The 25,029-nt window shown below is 53.4% G+C and overlaps 1 protein-coding gene across 2 annotated transcripts; it reads left to right on the top strand.

Moving 5' to 3' along the window:
- Window positions 1–1,649: 1,649 nt before the first annotated feature.
- Kcnc4 (potassium voltage-gated channel subfamily C member 4) lies at window positions 1,650–24,267 on the top strand. 2 transcript variants are annotated; one of them, XM_042682569.1, is made up of 4 exons: window positions 1,650–2,444; window positions 13,315–14,251; window positions 16,537–16,740; window positions 23,834–24,267. In XM_042682569.1, exons 1-4 carry the CDS (start codon window positions 1,749–1,751, stop codon window positions 23,893–23,895), a joined length of 1,899 nt encoding a protein of 632 aa, XP_042538503.1. In that variant the 5' UTR covers window positions 1,650–1,748; the 3' UTR covers window positions 23,896–24,267. The 2 variants fall into 2 exon arrangements, with proteins under 2 accessions (XP_042538503.1, XP_042538496.1); XM_042682562.1 differs by lacking the exon at window positions 23,834–24,267 and adding an exon at window positions 18,994–19,247.
- Window positions 24,268–25,029: the final 762 nt, after the last annotated feature.

Below are 25,029 nucleotides of genomic sequence, written 5' to 3'. Positions count from 1 at the left end.
AAGCCAACAAGCTTCCAAGGGGCAGAATCGGGACAAGGTGGTCTGGGGCAGGCGAGGGCAGCCTCTCTTCCATCTTGGTCTCCAAGCAGCCACAGTGAAAAGGCAATCTAGAGCATTGGCTTGGCTTGACGAGGAAAGGGAAATAGGTTCTGCAAGAGGAGGTGGGCGGAGGTTAGGGGTTAGGGGTCTGGAGCGCTTGGGTGTCACCCGGGCTGCAGTGGGAGGAGCCGCGCGGCTCAGGAGAGGCGGGGAGAGGGACCCGGGGGGGGGGGGGTGGGAGGGGATGCTAGCGGAGGCGCGCAGGGGCGGCGCGCTCGGCTGGGCACTGGCGGCTAGGGGGTTACGCGCCTGGACCGGGATCTGCTGCACCGGGGGAAGGCTGAGCTCGATCTGCGCGGGCCCCGCAGCGTGCCGGGTCGGCCCCGCGCTGCGCCCCGCCCACCCCGCCCGGCGGAGGGCGCGCCCAGGCCAAACGGGGCCGCGAGGAAAAGGCGCCATCCCGGAGCGATCGCGGGAGAGAAGACGCAGAACCAAGCCCCGGAGTCCCAGCACCGGCGGCCAGGCATCCTCTTCCCTAGTCCACCTCCCGCCGGCCCTCTGCCGAGAGCCAAGGCCGGCGGCCAGCCCGGAGATGGGCAGACGCGTGGATGGCGCGGCTCCCAGCGCCGCCAGATCGCAGGAACCCGGCGCCGGAGCGCTGCGCTGAGACTCCCGCTCAGCGCAGCCGTGGAAGCCTGCAGGTGTCCTTGGCCGCCCGGCCGCCGCCCCGAGGACTCCTGGGCCAGCGCCCTGTGCCCAGCTCCCCGGAGCAGCCCCGCCTCCCCGGCTCGGCGCCGCGCAGGACGCCCCGTCTGAGGCTCCCCCCCCCCCTCCGCCCGGCGCGGCCCCCGCAGCGCGGCGCCCAGTCCGGCGCAGCTCCCGGCCGTGGACGCAGGACTCGGGCTCGCTCCTCGGGCGCGCTTGTTTTCCTGCTGCCGCCTCGCCCTGCGCAGCCCCGGCCCGCCGGTCCTCCTCGCTGCGCTCAGCCCCGCCCGCCATCCGTGCCCAGCGCTTGGATTTATGAATGGGGGGACGAGGCCACATGCCGCCGCCGCCTCCTCGTGTTGACCGCACGCAGCCCGGGCCCGCGGAGCTGCGGCTGCTGTGAGAGCGTCGGCCCGGCCCCGGCAGCCGCTTGGGAGGACTTGTTGCTGCCCCTCCGCCGCCGCCGTCGCCGCGGGGAACCGGCCGCTCCCCGGCTGGGCGCGGTGGGAGCCCCAGGGCGGCCCGTGTGAGTGCCAGCGCGCGCGCGCCGCCGACCCCCCGGGCCGCTCCGGGACCGAGCACCTCTCCCATCTTCGGGGGGTTGGGGGGAGGGCTAAGGGGGGCGTGTCCCCGGCTGCGAGTGCCCTTAATCCCAACCCGGTGGTGGTGTGCCTTTGCGTGCCTCTACCTCCCCGGGGGGCCCTCGCCTGAGTCCTCTGCTCTCGTCTCCTCCCTCCCGCCTCCCTCCTCGGCGCTGCCTCCCCAAATCCCAACCACCTGTGCACCCGAGAAACCCAACTCCTCCCGCTCGGCGCCCCGGGGGGGGGGGGGAGGCAGGGGCAGGGCCGCGCCGCAGAGGGGGCCGCCGCCGCCTCCGGCCTCCTCCTCCTCCTCCTCCTCCTCCTCCTCCTGCTCTCCTCCCCCTCCCCGCCTGACGCTGCCTCCTCGGGAAGGGTGTTTGGAGGGCAGCGGCCGCCCCAAGCCGGAGCCCCGCAGCGCTTCTTATGATCAGCTCGGTGTGTGTCTCCTCCTACCGCGGGCGCAAGTCGGGGAACAAGCCTCCGTCCAAAACATGTCTGAAGGAGGAGATGGCCAAGGGCGAGGCGTCGGAGAAGATCATCATCAACGTGGGCGGCACGCGACATGAGACCTACCGCAGCACCCTGCGCACCCTGCCGGGCACCCGGCTGGCCTGGCTGGCCGATCCCGACGGCGGGGGCCGGCCCGACTCCGATGGCGGCGGTGCGGGCAGCAGCGGCAGCAGCGGCGGCGGCGGCGGCGGCGGGGGCTGCGAGTTCTTCTTCGATCGGCACCCGGGCGTCTTCGCCTACGTGCTCAACTACTACCGCACCGGCAAGCTGCACTGCCCGGCCGACGTGTGCGGGCCGCTCTTCGAGGAGGAGCTCACCTTCTGGGGCATCGACGAGACCGACGTGGAGCCCTGCTGCTGGATGACCTACCGGCAGCACCGCGACGCCGAGGAGGCGCTCGACATCTTCGAGAGCCCGGACGGAGGTGGCGGCGGCGGCGGCGCGGGGCCCAATGACGAAGCCGGCGATGAGGAGCGGGAGTTGGCCCTGCAGCGCTTGGGCCCCCACGAGGGAGGCGCAGGGCCCGGCTCTGGGTCCGGGGGCTGCCGTGGCTGGCAACCCCGCATGTGGGCGCTCTTTGAGGATCCCTACTCCTCCCGGGCGGCCAGGGTGAGTGGCAGGGCAGGAGCCCGGGTCTCTCTCTGTCTCTCTGTGTCTCTGTCTCTCTCCTCCCTCTCCCTTGTCTCCAAGGGGTGCCTGGCGGTGCTGGAGTGGTGGGTAGGGGCAGGGAAGAGAGCCACTTAACACGGCAGGCCGTCCCTGCCTTCTTTCCAACTCCTTTCAGGGCCCTCTAGGGAATTGCACACTTCCCACCCTCTCTCTCCCCTGCACGCTCCATCAGGAGATTGCACACACTTGACTTACTACTTGGACTCAATCCCAGCTGCCTGCTCTGCCGCATCCCCCACCCCACCCCACTTCCAGTGAGTGGGGTGCCCTCAGTTTGGCTTTTCTAGCCCCTTTAATGTCCACACCCCATCTTCAGCTGCCCTCCCCGGGCCCATCAACCTGGAAAGGTGGAGTTTGGCCTCCTGCCAGGGTGAGCCACGGGCTAAAGGAAGGAAACTGGGGTGTGTGTGTTAGATGCTTCCATGTTGTGCCACCCCATTAACATCCTGCCAGCCGCTCTGCGTGCTGGCATTTATGCATTTCAGAGAGTAGGCCAGGCCTGGAGGCCTCCAGCACACCTGATCTAGCCTGGCATTTGCTGGGCTGGGGGGCATGTTAAGATTGGAAGGGCCTGGAACAGTAGGGCCCTTCAGGTTCCCAGGGCAGTGGCCAGCCACAGGCTTCCGGGTGGTGATACCAGATTTGTTGCAGCTCCTTTTCTTGCTGCTGTGCCTCACAGTGGCTTCCCAGAAAGCCCTGGTTCAGGTTACTGCTAGAAATGGGTGTATGGGGGGAGGGAGTATACAGGTTGATTTAGACAAAACCTGCTTTCTCCCCTATCCTCCCTAAATTAAGCTTCTCTTAAAACCCTATAGGTGGAAGGGGTGGTGGAACAGGACAGAGTCGCCCACCTAGTTAGGTTCAGACCCTGAAGGGGGTTTTACATTCTTTAAAAAATAAAACCCCTGGTGGCTGTTGTATGACCTCACAGCCAGCTGTAGTTTAAAGCCCTGGCTGGAAAGAGCAATGTGATTTGTGTGGTCTGGGGACTGTTTCTTGCTGAGAAGTGAAAGCTGATGGGTACTGCTGGCATTCTAGGTTGTCTTGTTCATGAGCTTGAATGCTGCCAAAACACCTCTGGGCTGAACTTCATCCCAGTCAAAGAAGGAAAAGTTCCTCTTCCCCACCCAGGGTAGAGGGTAGAGGAGTCAAGAGAATAGGGCTTGACTGGCATAAATGCCTAACGAAGGCAGATGCATCACCTGCCTGGAAAAGAAGGGACAAGTGGAGGTCTCAGAGACCACAGCTAGCCAGGCTGAGACTACAGGTAGTTCTAGAGCTAGAAGATAGGGATCTTTTTCACTGCCTTGTTTTCTTTCCAGCTGAGACCAGTTCAGAAGGTGATGCCCCTAGCAAACTACTTCTCATGCAGTTTGCTAACTCTCCTAGTGTTGGCTCTTGGCTGTTTGCACTAGGGGAGAGAGACACATGCAGACCATTGAGATTCTCAAAGCTGAGAAATAGGGAAGAGGTAGATTCAGCCTCACAGACATAGGGAAAGGGAGCAAGCCAGGAAGACAGGATAGCAGGTGGTTAGGGGAGTTAGGCTCAACTTCTGCCCATCCTGAGGTCTTTGGGCTGTTCACCTCTTGGCATCTTTCCTCTATGACTATAAGGGATTTTGCTACACATGAGATTATCCTTCCTCCCCTCCCTCTACTCCTCCCTCCTTTCTTCCTTCTCTCCTTCCTTCCTTTTTGGTGCCAGGCCTGAGGCTTGAACTCAGGGCCTGGGCACTGTTCCTGAGCTTTTTTTGCTCAGGGGTAGTGCTCTATCACTTGAGCCACAGCTTCACTTCTGCCACAGCTCCACTTCCTGTTTTTGGTGGTCAGTTGGACATCAGAGTCTCACAGACTTTTTTTTTTTGGCTAGGGCTGGCTTCAAACCACAATCCTAAGATCTGATCAGCCTCCTGAGTAGTTAGGATCACAGATGTGAACTACCAGCACTCAGTAAGAATAAAATTTTTAAATATTAATAAGTACTATTCATTGAGTGACCTGTGCAGGTATTTTACTGCACATACTTGATGCTAATCTCTACCCTCTATCAATTTAAGGTTATTGCCCCCACTGAACAGATTGAAGCTGTGAGTGGACAAATACTTGCCCTGAGATCACACCCTTAGATAGATCACAACCCTAGATAGTGGTTGAGCTCTCAAAGTCAGAGCTCCCTGATCTACAAGCTCTTGCCCCTGTGATTACCATGTACTCACCTCAGGAACAGAGCTATCTGCAGGATGGCAAAGTGGCTAGTTTCTTGCTGTGGCCTGCATGAAGTTCTGAGGTTACCTCCTGTGGATGACATCAGAAAACTCAATGGGGACATCAGAAGGGATTCTTCCAGGTCTAAGGACATAGTGCTATGCTAGGAGCTCAGGAGCTATGCACACTCTCATTGCCCAAGCCATTAGCCCCAACATTGGCACACATGCACATACTACCTTTTCCTTGGCTCTGTGTGCATACTTTCCTTCAATCACTATCTCCCTGGAAAGGATCTGCAGCCCCACAAGGCAGTGAACTTGGGATGTCCTCTAGGAGGGTGCATGAGGGAGAGAAGTTTAATTCTGCCCCAAAGCATCTCTTTGCAAACCCCAGCAGGTCATTTGAGTAGTGCATTATGACAAGAGCAAAAGAGACACAGATGGAAAGTGAGCCGAGCTGATTAGGAGAGCCTGTTGCCTAGCTACCGGCCTGGCCCATGGAGCTGTTACGTTCAGATGGACTCTTGGTCAGGTTGCTCACCTCTGCTCCATTCACTGTGGCCTGAGTTAGGAGCAGGTTGGTCCTGTCCCCATTTCCCCAGTGTTCTAAGCAGAATGAGTGGTCCCCAAGGTGACTTTACCGCCTAGGGTAGGGGACTAGAAAAGACTTGGCACAGCACCCAGAACTATAGAATCACACCTTCCTTTTCTGAGAGCAGACCAAGGCCTAATGAATGTGCCCTGGGATGCCTGATTCCTTCCATTTTCTAGAGATCTCAGGCTGGATTAGCTTTAACTCTGCTCTTGGCTGTGTTGGGGGTGGTAGTCTTTCTCTTTTGGCTAACTCACTTTGTGGGATGGATTGTTTTCCCATGATGCCTCCCTTCTGAGTGAAGAAGGTGACCCACAGCATCCCCACGGCTCCTGAAGGGAGGGTGGTGAGGATTGTGTTTCTCCCTGTACAAACATCAGTGTGAGGATAGGCTTGCTCTCTGCTTCCTTTTGCTACCTCCTCACCCAGGGGTAGCAGGGATTGTTAACTTCAGTTTAGATGAGGTCCAGAAAATCTTACCCCATGTGGCACAGTTGGGGCAACAAAGATCCAAACCCAAGTCTCGTGAGTCCCCATCTGTGCTCCTATACTGCCTCCTGTAGCTTCAGCACAGAGAGGGCCTCTGGCTTGCGCACAGCTCAGAGAGGCAGGCCATCCAGCCAGAGGGAGCTCCTTCCTGCTCCTCCCCCAAATCCCTTCCTTGGCCTCTCCTCCTAGAATTGTTTTGGTATGAGGCCCCCTCTTTCCCACTTGGGGGGCTTACATAAGAAAAAAAAGACGCAAGGTTTGGTTAGGAGTGAAGTTTCCCCTGGCCCTGGCAAAGGGACAAAAATAAGGTCTTCTAGGAAAGCAATGAAGAGCTCTGTTCCTGCCTACCTACTTCTGAAGGTCGTCTTGCTTTTCTGGATCTAGTTTTGCCTAGGGACCCACTGCTCAATGGCCACAATAATCTGTACCCTCTGCGCTAGGGTGACTGGAAATCTGGGCCCAGGAGGGCAGTGGGGTGGGTTGTCTACCTCCTTCTTGAGAAGCAGAAGAGAGCCGGGCAAAAAGCTGTGGCTTCTCTGCAGATCCTGCCTTGGGCAGCCTCTTAGTTCCCTCCTGGTTTTCTTTGGTGTTTTTCCTTCTCATTTTGAACAGAATAACATTTGCCTCTGAACATCTTGGCTCTGGATGATGAGGTGTTTCTATTTGTCGCCATTTGGGTGGGGTGTGGAATGGAGGGATAAATTTGGGCTATTTTGGAGAGTAAGAAGAACAGGCAGGAGCAAGCAGGCAGCTGGGCCTTGGGAAAAGGAAGCTTCTTGTACCCTCCACCTCTGCCACAGACAATGTCAGCCTGTTTGGTGGTCATGGAACGTGTCTACCATCCTTGGTCCCTGCACATGAACAGTGTGCTATGACCCTGGCCCAGCTCCCTGTTGAGGTGTCCTTTAAGCTGTGGGTGGTCGCCCAGCCCCTGGCAGGGGCTCCATCAGGAAGTGGGTTTGGCTTACCTTGGTGAGCTGCAGAGTCCTAGGACCCTGTGTCTAGAGGTATTCTTGGGCATACCTTTGTCAACCCAGCCCTGGTCATTCAGGTTGATGATCTTCCTCTCGACAGCTCCCCACCCCTGACTGGAAAAGGAAGCTGAAATTTGCTTGACCTTCTCATCCAAAGGACTTTGCTGAGCACTTACTACATGACAGACACCAAGCTGGGTTCTAGAATGTAATGATGAGTCAGAGTTTTTGTTTTGTTTTGTTTTTGTCCTGGGGCTTGAACTCAGGGCCTAGGCATTGCCCTTGAGCTTTTTTGTTCACAGCTAGTGCTCTACCACTTTGAGCCACAGTGCCACTTCTGGTTTTCTGGTGGGAAATAAGAGTCTCATGGACTTTTCTGCCCAGGCTGGCTTTGAACCGTGATCCTTAGATGTCAGCCTCTTTAGTAGCTAGGATTACAGGCATGAGCCATCAGCACCTGGCAGAGGTATTCTTTACTGAGGACAGACAGGCAGATCAGGTGAAGTAGGTAGCAGCTGAAAGAAATTGGGTGACAGGAGATAAAGAAGCAGAATGCTCTTGGCTCATGCTTATAATCCTAGCTACTCAGGAGGCTGAGATATGAGGATTCAAGTTCAAAGCTAGATGAGGCAGAAAAGTCCATGAGACTCTTTATCTCCAATTAACCTCCAAGCCAGAAGTTGACTTGTGGCTCAAGTGGTAAAATGACAGCCTTGAGCAAAAAAGCTAAGGTACAGCATGCAGACCCTGAGTTCCAACCTTAGTTCAGGCACACACACACACACACACACACACACACACACACACACACATGAAAAGAAATAAGTGACAAGAAATAATACTAGATGGTATTGAGTTGCATGGTAGTCATTAAAAAGTTCAGTATAGGGTGAGAGGAAATGATAAGTTTAACCTCTACATGGAAAATAGGGGGAGATTGTATGAGAAAATAGAAATTGAGCTGTTTAGGACTTGTAGGATAATGACTTGGCTCTCTGGAATAATTTTTGGAAGAAGGTAGGTTATAAATACATATATAAATAATAAATTTCTGGTGTGGGTGATGTCAAACCGGGGAGAGTCAGAGAAAGGGAAATTGCCTGGCCAGGAGACCATCCAGACAGAGGCAGATCTGCATGCAACATGGAGGCGTAATAGTCAGGAATGCTACTTGATAGTGACCCAGGTAGGGCTGTAGAAGGGCCCCAATGATGACTCTGCAGAGGCTGAGCCCAGGGGGAGATTGGTTCTGGATGCTGGAATCAGAAGATCCTAGCTCAGGCTGAGAGGGCCAAGGCTTATTCCTAAGGGAGCCGGGGTGGGGGGGGGGGGCAGTCAGAGGCACCCTGATGCTAGGTTCTGGGCCTCAGTGCAGGTGGTCACCCAGGATCCAGGGACAATGGAAAGATACCTTCTTCAAGCAAGCTCTGTCCCTTTACTGCTCATATTATACCAAGATGCTCTGCTCCCTTCCCAGCACTACTTGAGCACTGGGATCTCACTTCCTGAGGAGGCTCAGCCCCTCACCCATCACCATGGATCTTCCTCTGCACGCTTTGGCTGTGTTCTCAATTTTCCCCTCTCCTACACTTCATCCTTAATATAGGTTTTTGGGTATGAGTCTCCTTATGTTTATCTGTCCATCTGTCTCCTTGGCCCTCCTTCCTTAGGCTCCCTTCCCTTGTCCCCAGTGGTTGTATTCAGTTCCCAGTGATTGGTGTCTGTCACCTCTTCCCCTTAGCCTGTGCCAGATTTCTGAGACACTAAGCTCTGTGCTGAGTTTCACAAGAATCATTTAATCCTCAGATCAACCAGCCATAGAGAGTAGGTTCTATCCTCATCTCCTCTAGCACGCCATGCACACTATAGCCTTAAGGCCGTACAGTGTCTGTTCCTTCTGCCTCAGGAGCTCCGAAGGCTTTTCCTGGGACTCCCCCCTCACTCCCTCAGGGCTCTTATCACCTTGTCTTTGTGATCTTACCAGACCATCCTATTTGAATTTTCTCTCCCACGTCAGACCCCACCTCTCTGATATTTTTCCTATGTCCTTCGCACTTTCTGACAAGCTATGTATTTTTTACTTATTTAATTATGAACAGTCTTCCACAAGCATGTTTGGGATGTTTTCTGCCCTTTCCAACACCGTGGCATGTTGTAGGTGCTTGGATTTCCATGTTATAACACAGGTTAGTGGAAGAACCAGACTTGAATCAAGAAGTATGTCCTCTCCTTTGTCCAAAGACAGTTGTGTGTGCCTATGCAAACATGCACGCATGCGTGCTTGAACTAGGACTTGAATTTAGGACCTGGATCCTGTCCCTTAGCTTTTTCATTCAAGGCTGATACTCTGTAACTTGAACCACACCTCCACTTCTAGCTTTTTTGGTGATTAATTAGAGGAAGCTGGCAGGAGAGCTGGTTCACTAGCTAAAACACCTAGGCTTTTGGAGATGGACAGTACTTGCAGGACCCATGTCTGCTGGGAGAAGTGCTGTCCTAACAGGCAAGAGCTTCCTGTCCAGGGTATTTAGAAGAGAAGAGGAGCTGGTCATGGTACAGCTAGTTAACTTTTTTTTTTTTTTTGACCACATTTGGGCTTCCAGCAAGATTCATGGCCTGTGTCTTCATGTAATGGAAAGATCTGTTAGTTTCCACCATGGAAACAGCACAAGGCATCACTTACCTGGTTAAGGGTAAGCACCAAGGTGAGAAACTGAGGCAGTGGAACCCCATTGCTCTCACCAACCCAAGGCTTCCAGCCCAGAGCTCCTTAGCTGTCTTCTGCTCTCAGTTGGGCTGAGGGACAGGGAACTCAGATGTATGTACCTGCTAGCCCTGAAGGGTAGCCCTTGGGGCTAAGGCTCAAGCACAAGCTCTGCCCCCTTGCAGGATGACATTGCTCCAGTTACTTCCTGAGCCCCCTTTTGTCCTGGGAGGCCCCCAACTAAGGGCCTCATGGAAAAGAAAAAAAGCAGTGTTCTTGTCCCTGGGGAGGACATCAACGACCTGCAGGTTAGCTTAGGAAAGAATCCAGCTTGGGGAATGATTCAGGGGAGAGGAATAATATAGGCTCTGCAGGAACCTATAACTCCGAGTAATACACTAGATGCTATGTTCTCAAACAAGAAGATAGTTAAGCTGGCACTGGTGGATCTCATATATAATGCTACCTATTCAGGAGGCTGAGATCTGAGGATGGAGGGTTCTAAGCCATGGTAGGCAGGTAGGTTCTTGAGTCTCTTATTTTTGAATTACCAACAAGCCATGGAGCTGTGGCTTAAGTGGTAGAGCATCAGTCTTGAGCAAAAAAGCTAAAGGACAGGGCTGGGAAGGTGGCTCAGTGGTAGAGAGCTTGCCTTGCATGCCTGAGGCCCTGGGTTCGATTCCTCAGCACACATAAGCAAAAAGAAAAAAGCCGGAAGTGGTGCTGTGGCTCAAGTGGTAGAGCGCTAGCCTTGAGCTGAAGAGCTGAGGGACAGCGCCCAGAGTTCAGGCCCCATGACCAGACCAAAAAAAAAAAAAAAAGCTAAAGGACAGCTCCCAGACCCTCAGTTCAAGCCCCAGTACTAGCATAAAAAATTACCAAGCCAAAACAAATGAAAAAAACTGAGTGTGCTTCTCCCCTGGAGAGTGGTCTGTACCTCGTGAGATTTGAAGAGTACCCTTGCCTACTGCAAGAACCTAGGCAGGGCTGGGAAGGTGGCTCAGTGGTAGAGCACTTGTCTTGCAAGCATGAGGCCCTGGGTTCGATTCCTCAGCACCACATAAGCAAAAAGAAAAAAGCCGGAAGTGGCGCTGTGGCTCAAGTGGTAGAGCGCTAGCCTTGAGCTGAAGAGCTGAGGGACAGTGCCCAGGCCCAGAGTTCAGGCCCCACGACCAGGGAAAAAAAAAAAAAAAAGAACCTAGGCAGTGGCCACCGGGGCAGGCAGCCATGAAAGTGTCCTGGCCTGTGGGTGAGACCAAACCCCTCCTGGCTCTGCTCCCTCTGCTCGCCCCTTGGCAGCTCTTCCTCAACTTGTTTTTCCACATCACTAATTAACCTCATGCGCAGGCTCCCAGGTGGGGTATCTCTCCTAGCTAACTGTCCCTGAGAGAATGCACACTTCCCGTGCTTCCTAGTCGTTCCTGCCCCTTCTCCAGCCCCTTCTGCTTCTTGGAGAAGGCAATGGAGTCAGGATCACCTCCCCTCGCCCCCCAGCATCACTCACCACCAGCAGGTGCTTTTGCCAATTCATCTCTGTTGGCTGAGAAGAGCCACAGGCTGGAGCCATTTGCCCACAGCTTTTTTAACCTGCATTGGCTTGGCTTGTGAGGCCAGCAAGGGCATGGAAATTCCCCTTCCTGGGGAGAAGCAGGCAGGATGGGCTGCAGCTATAAAGTAGGGAGCATATCTGTCTATGGACCCTTCTTTCCTTTCCAACCTCTTTCTGATCAACCCATCCTGCTCAAGTGGAAGAGAAACCCCACAGTGGGAGATGGGGGCTCTGTCTTAAGTCCAAGGTACGTCCCCCCCCAGGATGAAGTAGCAGGTATCAGGGAGGTGACAGGAAGGTTTGATCATTTAGAGCTGGCATTCCTGGGCCTGGGAAATAGCCTTGCCCAGGAGATGGTAAGGACAGCGTGGTAGGAAAGGAATGTATGGACTTTTAAGTCAGTTTTCAGTTTTATGCTGGTTTCCATCTCTCCCAGGCTGTGTAATCTGAGACATATATGTAACCTGCCTGATCTCCAGTCCCTCCAGTGTAAAATGGGATATGACTTGCCTCCCAGATGACTGGGAAGCATGAAGGGGATGATGCATACAGAGTGACTAACCGTGCTGGGCACAGAATGACAGCTGATGAATGTCTGTGCTCAAAGTTCTCTCCTTGGACTTGTCCAGCTCCAAAGGCCCTAGAGGTGCTTCTGCTTGTCTTGTCTGTCTGATTGCCCTGTGCTCACCATTGGTGTTTTACAGTCCTAAGAACAGACTGCTCCTCCCCCTCCCCGATACAGACACCTCAGGATGAAAACCTCTGAAAAACAGATCTGCCTGCAGTGGATGGAAATCCTGGCAGAGAAAGCCTAGGAGTTGTAAAAAAAAAAAAATGGGACAAGACCTTCCTCACTCCCTCCTTCTCCCCCCCACCCCATTATCCTCAGTCACCTACTCAGGGAGGGTGCCTAGCCACACCCAAGCAGGATGAGCAATATAGCCAGGAAAGGAGATAAGACCCCAGCACCAGGGCAGCACTGAATGTTGAATGGCAAGGCATGAATAACAGATGAAGGCTCCGTAATTGGTGTTATTACACATGCATCTCATCTCCATTCATAATGATTGGACACTTAAGCCTGGCTGTTCGTCTCCCGAGTGCTGCTGTCGTAATTCCAACAGCAGCTATCAGGATCAGTCAGCCACAGTGATCCTGATGGGTGCAGTTCATTTTTCTGTAGAGCTCAGTGTCCATTTCCAGGAAGGGGAAGACTGGTTGTCTTGGGCAGACCACCTTGTCACCTGCCATAGGGCATGTTGTCCTTTCACAGATTTCCTTACTACCTACACAGTCATCAGGGACAAACTAGGTGGGCCATGTCTAGAGCTGTGGATAATAGACTTAGCCAGCAGAAAGAGGTCCTTGCCTGTGGACATTCCTGAAAACAGTGGGCCTTAAATTTGGATATCAGGATTGCCATAGGAGGGTTATTAAAGTAGATTACTAAGCCCTTTACCTCACTCAGTTTGGGTGGGTCTTGAAATCTGTGTAACCAGTTTCCAGGGATCTGGTACTTCTGGCCACAGGCCCTTGCTTTGAGAAATCAGCATCTTACAGCTTGCTTACTTCAGCAGTGGTCAGTGCACACAGCCTCAGCTTCCAAGCTTGTGAGAAAGGTAGGATTGCAGGCCTTACCCCAAATCTCCTGAGACAAAATCGCCTTGGAATTACTTTTCAGCTGATTTGTAACCCATCATGGTTTAAGAAGCCTTGAAACAGGAAAGAGGCTAAGGTTGGCAGAACTACTGCAGGAAGGGCCAGGTAGCTGTTATTCCTTGACATATGGCTTCCAGCCAAGGGCAGCCTCTGTCTTCTGTGTACTCTGTGAAGATAGGAAATATTGCTCTACAACACCCACACAGGTATATTAAAACCCTCCAAGGAGGTAGCCAGTGGCTTATACCTTTAATCCTAGCTACCCAAGCTGAAATATGAGAATCATGGTTCAAAGCTAGCCCAGGTAGGAAAGTCCAAGAAACTCTTATCTCCAATTAGCCATCAAAAAGCGGGAAGTATAGCTGTGGCTCAAGTGCTTAGAGCACTAGCATTGAGCAAAAAAGTTAAGGAGATGTCCCCAGGGTCTGAGTTCAAGCCTTAGTACTCACACTCCTCCACACATACCTTCCAAGGAGAGTTCTAGCTCCTCTTAATCCAACTTTAGTCTGAAAAGACTGCCTGGTGGGTAGCCGGTGTGCTTACTCTCCATGAGCAGAGATGGCTGTTCCCAGCAAGGTCCATCCACCCTTGTCTTGACAGCTTCCTTAAACTGTCCTCCCTCCCTGGCCCACAGGTAGTGGCCTTTGCCTCTCTTTTCTTCATCCTGGTCTCCATCACCACCTTCTGCCTGGAGACTCATGAGGCCTTCAACATTGACCGCAATGTAACTGAAATCCACCGGGTGGGGAACATCACCAGCGTGCGCTTCCGCCGGGAGGTGGAGACAGAGCCCATTCTGACCTACATCGAGGGCGTGTGCGTGCTGTGGTTCACGCTGGAGTTTCTGGTGCGCATCGTGTGCTGTCCTGACACGCTGGACTTTGTCAAGAACCTGCTCAACATCATCGACTTTGTGGCCATCCTGCCCTTCTACCTGGAGGTGGGACTCAGCGGCCTGTCGTCCAAGGCGGCCCGCGACGTGCTGGGCTTCCTGCGCGTTGTGCGCTTCGTGCGCATCCTGCGGATCTTCAAGCTCACGCGTCACTTCGTGGGGCTGCGTGTGCTGGGCCACACGCTCCGCGCCAGCACCAACGAGTTCCTGCTGCTCATCATCTTCCTGGCTTTGGGCGTGCTCATCTTTGCCACCATGATCTACTATGCGGAGCGCATAGGGGCCAGGCCCTCCGACCCACGGGGCAACGACCACACCGATTTCAAGAACATCCCCATTGGCTTCTGGTGGGCCGTGGTCACCATGACGACGCTGGGCTATGGGGACATGTACCCCAAGACGTGGTCTGGCATGCTGGTGGGGGCACTGTGTGCACTGGCCGGGGTGCTGACCATAGCCATGCCGGTGCCGGTCATTGTCAACAATTTCGGCATGTACTACTCCCTAGCCATGGCCAAGCAGAAGCTGCCCAAGAAGAGGAAGAAGCACGTGCCCCGGCCAGCTCAGCTTGAGTCGCCTATCTACTGCAAATCAGAGGAGACCTCGCCCCGGGACAGCACCTACAGTGACACCAGCCCCCCTGCCCGGGAAGAGGGCGTGCTGGAGAGGAAACGAGCAGGTGAGTAGGGTTTGGGGAGGAGGACCCCTTTACTCTTAAGTGGCCCAGAGAGCCCCCTGGGTGAACTGCCTTGGTTTATTATAGTGGCCTCAGTATAGGATGTGCTGCTAGGGAGCTGTAGGTGTGGCTCAGAAAGAGAGCCTGTCTGGCTAGTGTTGAGTCCCTCAGTTCAAACCTCAGTACCAGCAAAAGAAGGGAAAGGAGGAAGGGAAGGAGGGAGGGAAAGAGGGAGAAGAGATCAATCTTATTTTGTGGCTTTCTGGACATTCTGAATGTCAGAATCTGTCGAGTATTGCATCCAGCTCAGGCTCTGATGAACATGCATGGTGTTCTGTGTTAGAAGGCTGGGAGGTCTCTGTCTGTGTGTTCCGAGATAGGTCATTTTCTCTCTCAGCATAGACTTCCTGTAAGGTAGGAATGCTATATCTATATCCTAGCCCCAGACTGATGAGACCCAAATCAGTGAAGCACTTTGAGAAGTTAAAATCGCTTTACAAAAGCTGAGCACTGCCATTAGCCAGAGAGCGGGGCAGCTGTTCCTCCAAGGTGCATCAACCCATGATTCACCTCTTTCCCAATCGTCTCGTCTGGTGTCTCTGGGCACAATAAATGTGATAACGTAACAGCAGTGGGTGGCTGCCTTCTGTTCAGCACAAGCCAGAGGGAGGCCTGGGCTCAGGGTTTGACATGCATGGAAAGGAACCAAGAAAGGAGTGGCCCAGACAGTCTTGAGAAGGGAGGAAGATTGAAGAACTTGATGTCTGCATCCCTGGAAGGGAGGTCTTAGGCATGGAGTCTTAACTTTTCCTGCAAGGAAAGGTCACCCAAGAAAGCTCACTTGCATTGGATTAGGACATGAAAAAGGAAATCAGCTCCTTTCCCAGCAATGCAGGCTAGGCCAGAAGGTGGGAAAGATACCAGTGTTTAGGATGGGCTGGGCTCCTGGGAAGGGTGGGGTGCCCAGTTGGAAGACTGTTGGACATCAGACTAACAGCGCTGGGCTGAACCAAGAGACTGAGGCAGGAACATCTAGCTAGGCGCTGTAACAAACTAGCTGGAGTCCTTGGGAGCCACCTGAATCAGGACACTCAGCTGAGGTTTCTTGGCCTGTGCCCATAATTTCTGCTGGGGCCACTCCCTTCCTGGGGTCTTCCCTGGTAGAGACTTTTGACAGGACAGTACCCCGCCCCCAGGGTTTCTCTTCCCACCACAGTGGTACTCCTTCCTGATATGTGAACATAAATGCCCCAGGCAATCCTTTCTGTCCTCTAAAAGTCCATTCAGATCCTCATAACCAAATGCAGAGGTCTTGGGTGCACTCTTCAATGCACACATCACTGAGGCCCTGTCAGCCATGTGTTTAGCCTGTCTGGCTGCTTGCTGTCAATGTCAGAGTCACCACCTTACTCTAGCATTACAATGCAGCTGCTTGACAGAGGCCAGGGGCAAGAGCTCACAGTGTTGCACTGGAGAGATGAATCAGAGCCTCTTCCCAAGTGTCTCCTTGACACTAGGAGAGTCCTCTTTGAGCAGAGGACCCCCAAATCTTTTGGGCACTGGCCTTGGGCCTAGCTACCTAGTGAACAGAACATCCACTTTAGGTGGTACAGTGGGACACCTCTGAATAAGTTTGACCTCTCAACTCAGGCCTTCCCTGGGCCATACACACTCACCCAGAGCCAGCCTGAGTCAGACCCAGGGGAAGCTGGGTCTGCCTGTCACCTGCCTTGGGCTGATCTGGTACATCTCTAGCAGGCTGGTGTGAGGAGTCTATACGTGGGGTATCTGTCCTATGCTCCAACTCCAGGGAATATTTCTATAGACCAGACCTAGATTGGGAAAGAAACTACTTTCAGAAGCAAGCACAGTCAGGTGTTGGTGGCTCATGCCTGTAATCCCAGTTCCTCAAGAGACTGAGATCTGAAGATTGTGGTTCACAGCCAGCTGGAGCAGGAAAATTTGTGAGACTCTTATCTCCAGTTAACTACCAAAAAGCTGGAAGAGGGGTTGTGGTTCAAGTGGTAGAATGCTTAACCTTGAGCAAAATAGCCAAGGAACAGCACAAGGTCCTGAGTAAAACTTAAAAAAGTAAGCAAGCACAGCATCCTTTCTGTCATTGGCCCCTGTCCTAAACACAGGCCTGTTCCCTGGCTCTGATGACACTCCTTCTCAGTGACCCTAGGCCCCTCCTCGGGTTAAAGAAGGAACATTCTGGGTCTGGAATCTGAGAGACCCCAGATGGGCTTCACAACAGCTCCTCAGCCTCTTTTCTGTCTGCCCTTCAGACTCCAAGCAGAATGGCGATGCTAATGCGGTGCTGTCTGATGAGGAGGGAGCTGGCCTCACCCAGCCCCTGGCCTCTGCCCCTACCCCCGAGGAGCGCCGGGCCCTGCGCCGCTCTGGCACACGGGACAGAAACAAGAAGGCAGCCGCCTGCTTCCTGCTCAGTGCTGGGGACTATGCCTGTGCTGATGGCAGTGTCCGAAAAGGTATGGTTCCCCAAGCCGGGAAGGTGGGGAGCCCTCACAAAGCTGAGAATCCTCAACCTTCTCCAAAGAGCTTGAGGTCCCCTCCTCCCCGGAGTCCATGGCCACCATCTCCTCTGCCTTGGATGCATCCCCGCTTTTAGAATTGGTACTCTGATCTCCCAGTTTCTAGATTAGAAATGCTTCCATAATCTTGAAAGAGGCCTTAGAGCCCTCCCTCTCCCCAAAGTGCCCATGGGGAAGATCAATGCTAAGGAAGTTTGAGAGGCACTAGGCCAGGGGCTTAGCTCCTCCCCTCCATTTTCATCACGTTCACTGCCTCTGAGACCTGCTCCTGCCTTCAAGCCTGGCCTACAAGTTCACTGCCATCCTCGCCTTACATCTCCTGAATAAGAGGCATTTCCTGCCCTAAGGAAGTAGTCCCAGGAAATACCAGGTCCCAGGTCTTCAGAGAGCCTGCACAAGGCCCCCTCCCTTCCATCCTGCACTGGGAGCCTGGAGGCCAGATTTGCAAGTACCTAGGATGTGAAAGTCTGCAAGGGAGACCCATCCCCTTCAGAGTGACCTGAAAGATTTTGAGAGTTGGGGACCAGCCCCTTCCCTGCCTGTCTAGGAAGGAAGGAATTCTAACATCAGGCCTTGCGTCCACTGTGGGGGCAGGGCAGAAGTTAGGCTGTGGAACCAGGGACTCCTGCCCTAGAAGAGATGGTAAAATGATCAAGCATGAGCAAGGACCAACGGTCTTGAGACCAGATAGTCTTCTCTGGTTTCTGTTCATGTTTATGTTTTTTGCCCACCCCTGTGACCTAGCCTTCCTAAACACCCTCCCTTAATTCTAGGACAAGTCTTAGCTCTTCCTAAAATGAAACTCATCCCTAGCTTTCTGGGCACTTCTTAACCAGCCAGTTCAACCCCCTACTTCCCATTGTTCTATACCCCAGTTAGAGACCAGTTTCAGTGAGGCAGGGTCATTGGCTGCATCAGGGAGAGTATGTGATGTGTCTGGCCCCTTAGATGTCATCTGGCTGCCCAAGAGGGCTCCCAGGGCACCTTCTCAGGCCTTCTAAGCACCACCATTCCTATGAGATCCCCAGGCCACCCTGACTTTGCCAGATCCTGATGTTGTATATCTAGCACATGTGTCTTGGGTGGCAGAAGAGGGATCAGCAATATGGCATCTGGAAGGAGACAGCCCAGAGGCTCCAGACAAATGGCTGCAGATGGAGAACGATCAGAACTCATAACTCACTTGTCACTCCTGTGCCCAGATCCTCAGGCTTGGGACGTGCCCTCCTCTCCCATCTTCTGCTTCAAATATGCAGTGTACTGCATCATTCAGCCTGGCTCTGGCTGGAGCCTGGTAAATGGACAGCCTCAAATATGGGGTGGAGAGAACCCTAACCCCATGGAGGACTTGAGCAAACAGAGCCAGTGCCAAGCACCCCTACTTCCCTCCCTGTGCTGTGAAGGGCTCCGTGGAAGTAGAGGTGTGAGGGTGCAAGTTAAAAAGTCCCAGTGCGCTGGCAACAGCCTCACTTATGAAAAACGGGTGCATGTGCACCGGGCAATGGAGCCCGCATCCCACCCTGTCTCTCTGGGGTGCTGTGGGGCCCAGCTGCTCTATTTTCAAGATGCCTTCACACTGCTTCTTGGCAACAAGCATGTAACTCAGCCAATTAGAGTGACCTTCGAGAGGGAACAGGTGGGTTGCTGGGAAACGGGCCCTGCTAAGCAAGTGTGGCAATTAACATCGCCAAACTCCCAGTGTGCATTCGACAACTTTCCCCACATCATACAATGCTGCACCTCTCTTTGCTCAGCTACATGTAGGACCAGGAGAGAATGGGTCTGGACTTCATGGAGCCATTGGCACTGACCCCATCATTAAGCTATAGCTGCCCATGCATCAGAGTGTCGGCTTCTGAGAGGAAGGTGGAAAGTTCTAAACTGGGGTTTCTTAGGGTGGAGAAGATGGATTCTTGAAGGAGTGGGGGGGCAGTCTTTGTGCATGTGGGTCATCAAGGAGCAGGAGGATAATTTAGTTTGGGGATAGGACAGGACAAAGATCAACTGGCTGGGATTTGTCTTTAGGAACCCAGGAGACCCAGGGGCCAGGGAGAGTGAGGAAACCTCTCCCAGGAGGGGACAGATCCCTCCATCTGGGCTACTTATCCTGCCAGAGTTCCCTGAAATGTGCCATGGAGCTGCTCCGAAGGAGCCGTGCCCTTCTGACCCATGTGCCTTTTCTTCACCAAGGCTGTGAAAAGTCCCGGAGTCTAAACAACATAGCCGGAGCGGCTGGAACCAGTCTGGGGCTGTCTCCATTGGCATCGCGGTACAGCTCACCCTACCCTCCAAGAAAGCTCCTGCTCTCCCATCCCTTCCATTCCCTCACCAGCCCCCCACCTGGCCACTCTGCCCCTTAGCTGTGCCTCTGGGCACAGGAATGCACACTCCAAGCAGACAGTCACCTGCCCTCCCAGTTCCCAGCCCTCCTGGGGCTGGAGGAGAGCAAAGGGAGAAAGTAGCCAGTCAGTTGAGGAGCATTCAGGCCCCCAAGCCTCTCCTACACAGCACCCAGCTCCCCAACATGCTTAGCAGTGTAGCCCAGACACAAGGGGAGATTACTGCGAGGTCTCCTACCATGCCTTCCATCTATCTGATCTCTTCTGAGCCATAGGTGCCAGCACATTTAGGCTATGTGTCTCGGGGCTCTGCTTCCCTGTGCCCCCCCACCCCACCCCACCTGGGTCCCATGGGCTGATGGATAGTACATGTTATACCTGGAACCACTTAGCCTTGCCAAGGAGGCATGCCTACATTAAATTTTTTTTTTTGTACCAGTATTGGAGCTTAAACTCAGGACCTGGGTGTGCTTCCTTGGCTTTATTTACTCAAGACTTGTGCTCTACCACTTGAGCCACAGCTCCACTTCTGGCTTTTTACTGGTTAATTGGAGATAAGAATCATACAAACTTTCCTGCCTGGGCTGACTTTGAACCGTTATCCTCAGATCACAGCTTCCTGAATAGCTGGGATTACAGGTATGAGCCACTGGTGCCAGCCTATTAATATTTCCTATTATGCATCTCCATTCCTGTGGCCTTTAACCAGTAAGCAAGCAGCCTATCTGTCTGTCTGTCTGTCCATTCCACACTAAGAACAGCAAAGAACAAGGCTGTCATGTGGCGCATTTTCTGCGGGCATAAAGGGGGTTTGTTTCCTCAGAAGAGAAGGGTCCCTGAGCAGCGCTGCCCTGGGAGCAGGGGCTGCCCTGGGAGCAGGGGCTTGGTATTTTCCAGCTTTGGCCTAGGTTGCAGATAGAGGCTTCTTGGGCTTCTAAGCCTTGGGCAGGCTGTTTGGGTGCAGGGAAGTGCTCTTCTCCAGTGGCCCGTGCCCAGATTCCGCAGTGATACCCAACAGCCCACCCAGCATCCCATCTGCACCCTGTGCCACAGCCATCTCTACACTGCTTCCTCTGCTTCTGCGACAATTCACTCCCTCTCCTGGTCCCTCAGATTCCCAGCCCTGCCTCTGAGTCACCTGCCGCTCCCACCCAGCCTCTGCTCTGTATTCCTGCCAGAACGGGGACTCATCTAATTTCTATAATTAAGTGTATTCATTTACCTAACGAGCCCGGGAGCACAACAGGTTTGTGAGTCATTGAGTGAGCAGGGGTACACCTTGCGCAGGGACAGCTGAGGGGAAGTGAGGCGACAGAAGCCATCCTGCCTGCACCTGCTGCTGCCAATCCTAGGGAGGCGCACACCTGCTCGCTGGGCCCTCCCCCCAGCAAGCCCCTTCCTCAGCCTAAGACCCAGGAAGAGGAAAGAAAGCCTCAAGCCAAGACGTTTCCTGTTTCACCTGATGGGAATTAGACCTGACAGCAGAGCCCTGCGTCTGGCAATTTTTAGAGTCAGATTATGCAACTTGGTAGAGGGAGTGACTAAGGAAAGTCCATATCTGCTCCCTCCAGAGTAGCAAAGATAGGCCTGGCAAGACAGCTTTAGGGATCTGGCAGGAGGCTGGGAAATCTGTAGCTTACCTCAAAAGGTGGCTGGGGGAGAAAGATCAGATTGTTTCCTGGGGTTGAGGTATGGTGTAAAACCTATGCCAGGAGCTTCATAATTTTAGTGCATCTAGCAACCCTGAGCAGATGCTGGATAGCTCTCTAGAGAGGATACCAGTCCTACTGTGATTTGTGAGGCTGCCTGCCGCTTAGTGTCAGAATGAAGTGACCCATAAGGTTGAGCGGGAGTACAGGGACATCCCTGTGACCAGCCTTTAGAGGGGACAGACCCTTTTAAGAGACAGGATAGAGAAGCCTGTGGAGCAAGATGGAGATGCCCTTCCCTTCCTCCTCCCCCTCAGCCAAGACAGAGGCCAGATTCCTCACAGCAGGTCCAGCCCTGCCCCACAGGGCTGCTGGCATGGAGGGTCAGGGTCTGATGGGGATACTGTGAACCGGGTGTCCGGTTTCATATGGGTACCACAGTTATTTTCTCTGACATGCCTTTCTGGTTTGGGGAGCTGAGGCAGCTATTTTGGAGGCAGCCCTCAAGTTGTCAGGAGCCCAAGTTTCCACGGCACCCACCGCCTCCTCCCCTCTTCCCTCCTACGAGGATGGGCATGCTCACAGCACCCCTGTGGGGGGTACAGATGTCCCTGGGCAACACAGCACAGCAGTGCCAGGCTGTAGCCCCTAGTGCCTGGGGGAAACTCCCACACTCCCCCAACCCCACCTGCTTTAGAGAAGAGAGACAGGACCCAGTTAGGGGGAGACCTTGAAAACAGTTGAGTCTTAAAGGCCTGGGAGCTGCTACCTGTACAAGCCTCAGGCCTACCCAGGCCTCAGGCAGCCCTTCTTAGGAGAAGGGTCTCTCCTACCCAAATCTGAGTGTAGTTTGCTTTTCCTTGTACTGGACTTGGATTTGCTCCTATTACTTTGGCTTTTAGAAACCTTTTCCACAGCTGGGACTTGGTTTCTTTCTCCACAGCAGAGAAGTATCATAAACACCAATTAGTTAGCATCTTCCAATCTGACCCAAGGCTGGGCAACTCTAGAGGCTGCCCTACAGCTGGATATTTCTGAGAAGAGTGGCTGTGAGGTGCCATGAGAGGGGAAGAGAATGTTTGGGCTATATAGCCAGGCTGACAGGAAGAGGAAGAGGGAAGGCCGAGCACTTGCCAAGAGCCTGAACTTTTTTGTTGGTGGTGGTGCCAGTCCTGGGGGTTGAACTAAGGCTCTGGGTGCTGTCTCTGAGCTATTTTTGCTCAAGGCTTATGCTCTACCACTTGAGCCACAGCTCTACTTCTGCCTTTTTTGAAAGCACTTAATTGGAGATGAAGTCTTATGGACTTAAGTCTCCAGGCTGGTTTCAAACCACAATTCCTCAGCATCCTGAGTAGCTAGGATGACAGGCATGAGCCACTAGCACCTAGCTTAAGAACCTGGAGTCTTGAAGTACCATTGGGCCAGGGCTGCCATTCATAGAGTACCTAGGAAAGCAGAGCCTATGCTACCCTGGCAAGAGCCACCCTTTGTAACCCTTGGCCCAACCATGGTAGGTCATATAGATAATCTAAGGTAAGATAAAGTCTTCCAGGAAAAACTTCCCCAAATGTCTGAGAGCCCCAAGGAATGTCATGAATGACCCATGGATGTCAGTAAAAAAGCCCCCTAAAGCCCTTCTCACCCTAGTGCTTCTTAGGATCTAGTAGCTACAGGAGTTCAGAGACTGCCCTCTTCCCCTGGGGACTAGGGGCTGTGGCTGAGTATTGTTGAAAATGCACAAACAGGTTTCTATTAGGAGTACAGTGTAAGAGCACAGCTCTCCCTGCTTGTCTTCAGAAATGGAGTTCTAGCCAGGTGCCAGTGGCTCACACCTGCAATCCTAATTATCCAGGAGGTCTGTGATCTGAGGATCGTGGTTTGAAGCCAGCATGAGAAGACAAATCCAAGGGACGCTTAGGGATCCCATTAAGCAACAAAAAGCTGGAAGTAGAGGTATGGCTCAATAAATAGGGCTCCAGCTTTGAGCAGAAAAAGCCAAGCAAGAGCATGAGGCCTTGAGTACTAGCTCCAGTACTAGCACAAAAGTGGGAAAGCTCTGGGAGGTACTTGGGGCCTCAGAACACTAGTGAATCAAAGGGCAGTGTTTAAGGAAGTGGCTGGAACCCATAGTATTAAGGATGTGGAAACAGTGTCATTTTGAGATGTGTCCCAAGAAAGTAACTGAGGCTTTTCAGCATGGCAGGAGACTCCAGAACAGAAGCTATGAGGTCTGGAAGCTCAATTTGATGATCCCCATGCAGGATCACAAACACGGTATCTTTTCAGGTTATCCTAGTATATGGCTGAAACCCACACCCTCACTGTTAGCCCAGTTCCCTGACCCAAGCCTCAACACCCCAGGCTGAGAAGGTAGTACCAATGAGGACCCTGAAGGCTTGGGTTGCTCCATATGATGCTATTTGCGAGCCTTTCCTCCTGAGGCTGCATGCCCTCCATCTGCTGAAACTCTTTCTGCTACATGGAGGGTAGGACTGGTCATAATATGACTCTGCTCCGAACCTTCTTCGCCAGCTACCTGGGATAATGGAATAGCTCAAGGTGGTGGAGAAAGATGGAGATGTTTGTGGGATAGTTTGACTGGGGTCCTGACTTAGGAACCAAAGGTCACATCAGTTTTTCCCGCTGCCTTCCTGCTCAGCTGTAGAGAGAGTTATGGTCCCTCTTCCCACTACACTAGAACCTCTGAAAAGCTGGTTGTTTCTGAAGGTATTGGCTACTTGAGTCCCTTTAGCCTCGAGCTGGGTTGGAAGAGGGGTGATGAAGGGCCCACCCCACTCCTCGACCCATCTTGGCTCTTCCTTGCCTCTTAGCTTTGGGGTCCCTATGCCTTCCAACTTGCTCTTGGCCTGTTCCTTAGCACTCAGCCTGCAGGTCAGCAGCTGGCTTCCTTCTAATATCTTTTTCTTTGTTTCTCCCTTTCTTTTGCTTTTGAACTCTTTGCTTTCCCCTCCCCGCCCCCAAGGCAATGTTGAACTGAAAGCGTGCGTCCCAGTGTCTCACACCTGTGCTCTTTAAACACAGAGACCTGCCAAGACGCCCTCTCATCCAACTATGCCCAGGCTGAAGTCCTCACCCTCTCTTAAAGCGGCGCCAGCGTGAGAGAGACAGACAGACAGACAGAAAGCCAGAGACATAGGGAGACTCTGGAACCCAGGCACGAATCTTTTTGCTGAGAGACTCCTATATCCTTGTTTGTATACCAGACTGGTGGAAAAGCTCCCATGTGACCCTCAGGGCCCAGAACCATCTGGGTCCTGCTGTTCTGTTCTACTGTACATTGAAGAGATATATATGCACATATAGTATCTATATTCATACATACTATACTCCTGTGTGTAGTGCACGTGCTACTGGTGGTCTGTCTTCTTTGTTAGGCTTTGTCTCCCCAAACCCTCTCCCTACCCTGTTTCCCATCCTCTTCCCCTTCCCAGATTCCTCATTTTCTCCTGTGTGTGTGTGTGTGTGTGTGTGTGTGTGTGTGTGTGTGTGTGTGTGTGTGTGTGTGTGTGAGTGTGTGTGATGTCCCAGGAAAAGTGCCCCCTGGGATCTGCCCATCCAGCAGGGTGGTCCCAGTATACTCTCTCTGTGGGTGTTTCCTCTGCCAGCAGATGGCCTATTGGAATCTGTTGAAGGTGAGACTTGCTCCCACACTTTCCCACCCCCAGCCACTGCTAGCCCAACCCTCCCCCAGATTGGGACTCTACCTCCCACCCCACACTCCAGTTGTGGGGGGACTTCCAGGGGCTCCTGTGTAGCCCAACGACTCCTTCCAACATCCTGATCTGTGCTTTTGGCAGAGGTGGGGCATTTCGTTATTTTCACCTTTGACTTTTTTTCTGTCTCCCTTGTCATATGTTTTAAAAGATGCTGCTGGGCAGACGGGCAGGGAAGGGGTCTGTCTGCCCATCTGGCTCAGGGGTCTGAGAAGGGGACGCCTTGGATGAGAGGAAACCAGTTGCAATACTGTACTTCCTGGCCAGTGGCCAGAGGATGAGTGCAATAGCAGAGGCCAGGTGGCCCCTTCAGCCTTGGCCTCTGCCCCTCCCTTGGCCTCCCTTCCTACTCTCTTCCTTCCCTGCCCCTCCTTGGTGTTGGTCAGTCCTTTTCTAAAGCTGTACCTTTATGTGTGTCTGAGGCACGCCTAGGCTGGGCTCTGCTGCCCTGTCTGCACGCCTTCAACTGTCATGCTGTGCTCGAGCCCCAATAAAGACATTCAA

The sequence above is a fragment of the Dipodomys spectabilis genome, unplaced genomic scaffold, assembly GCF_019054845.1.
Source record: "Dipodomys spectabilis isolate Male_0828 unplaced genomic scaffold, ASM1905484v1 ptg000002l, whole genome shotgun sequence".
Classification (NCBI taxonomy): Eukaryota; Metazoa; Chordata; class Mammalia; order Rodentia; family Heteromyidae; genus Dipodomys; species Dipodomys spectabilis.
This window is presented reverse-complemented; position numbering and strand designations above follow the sequence as displayed.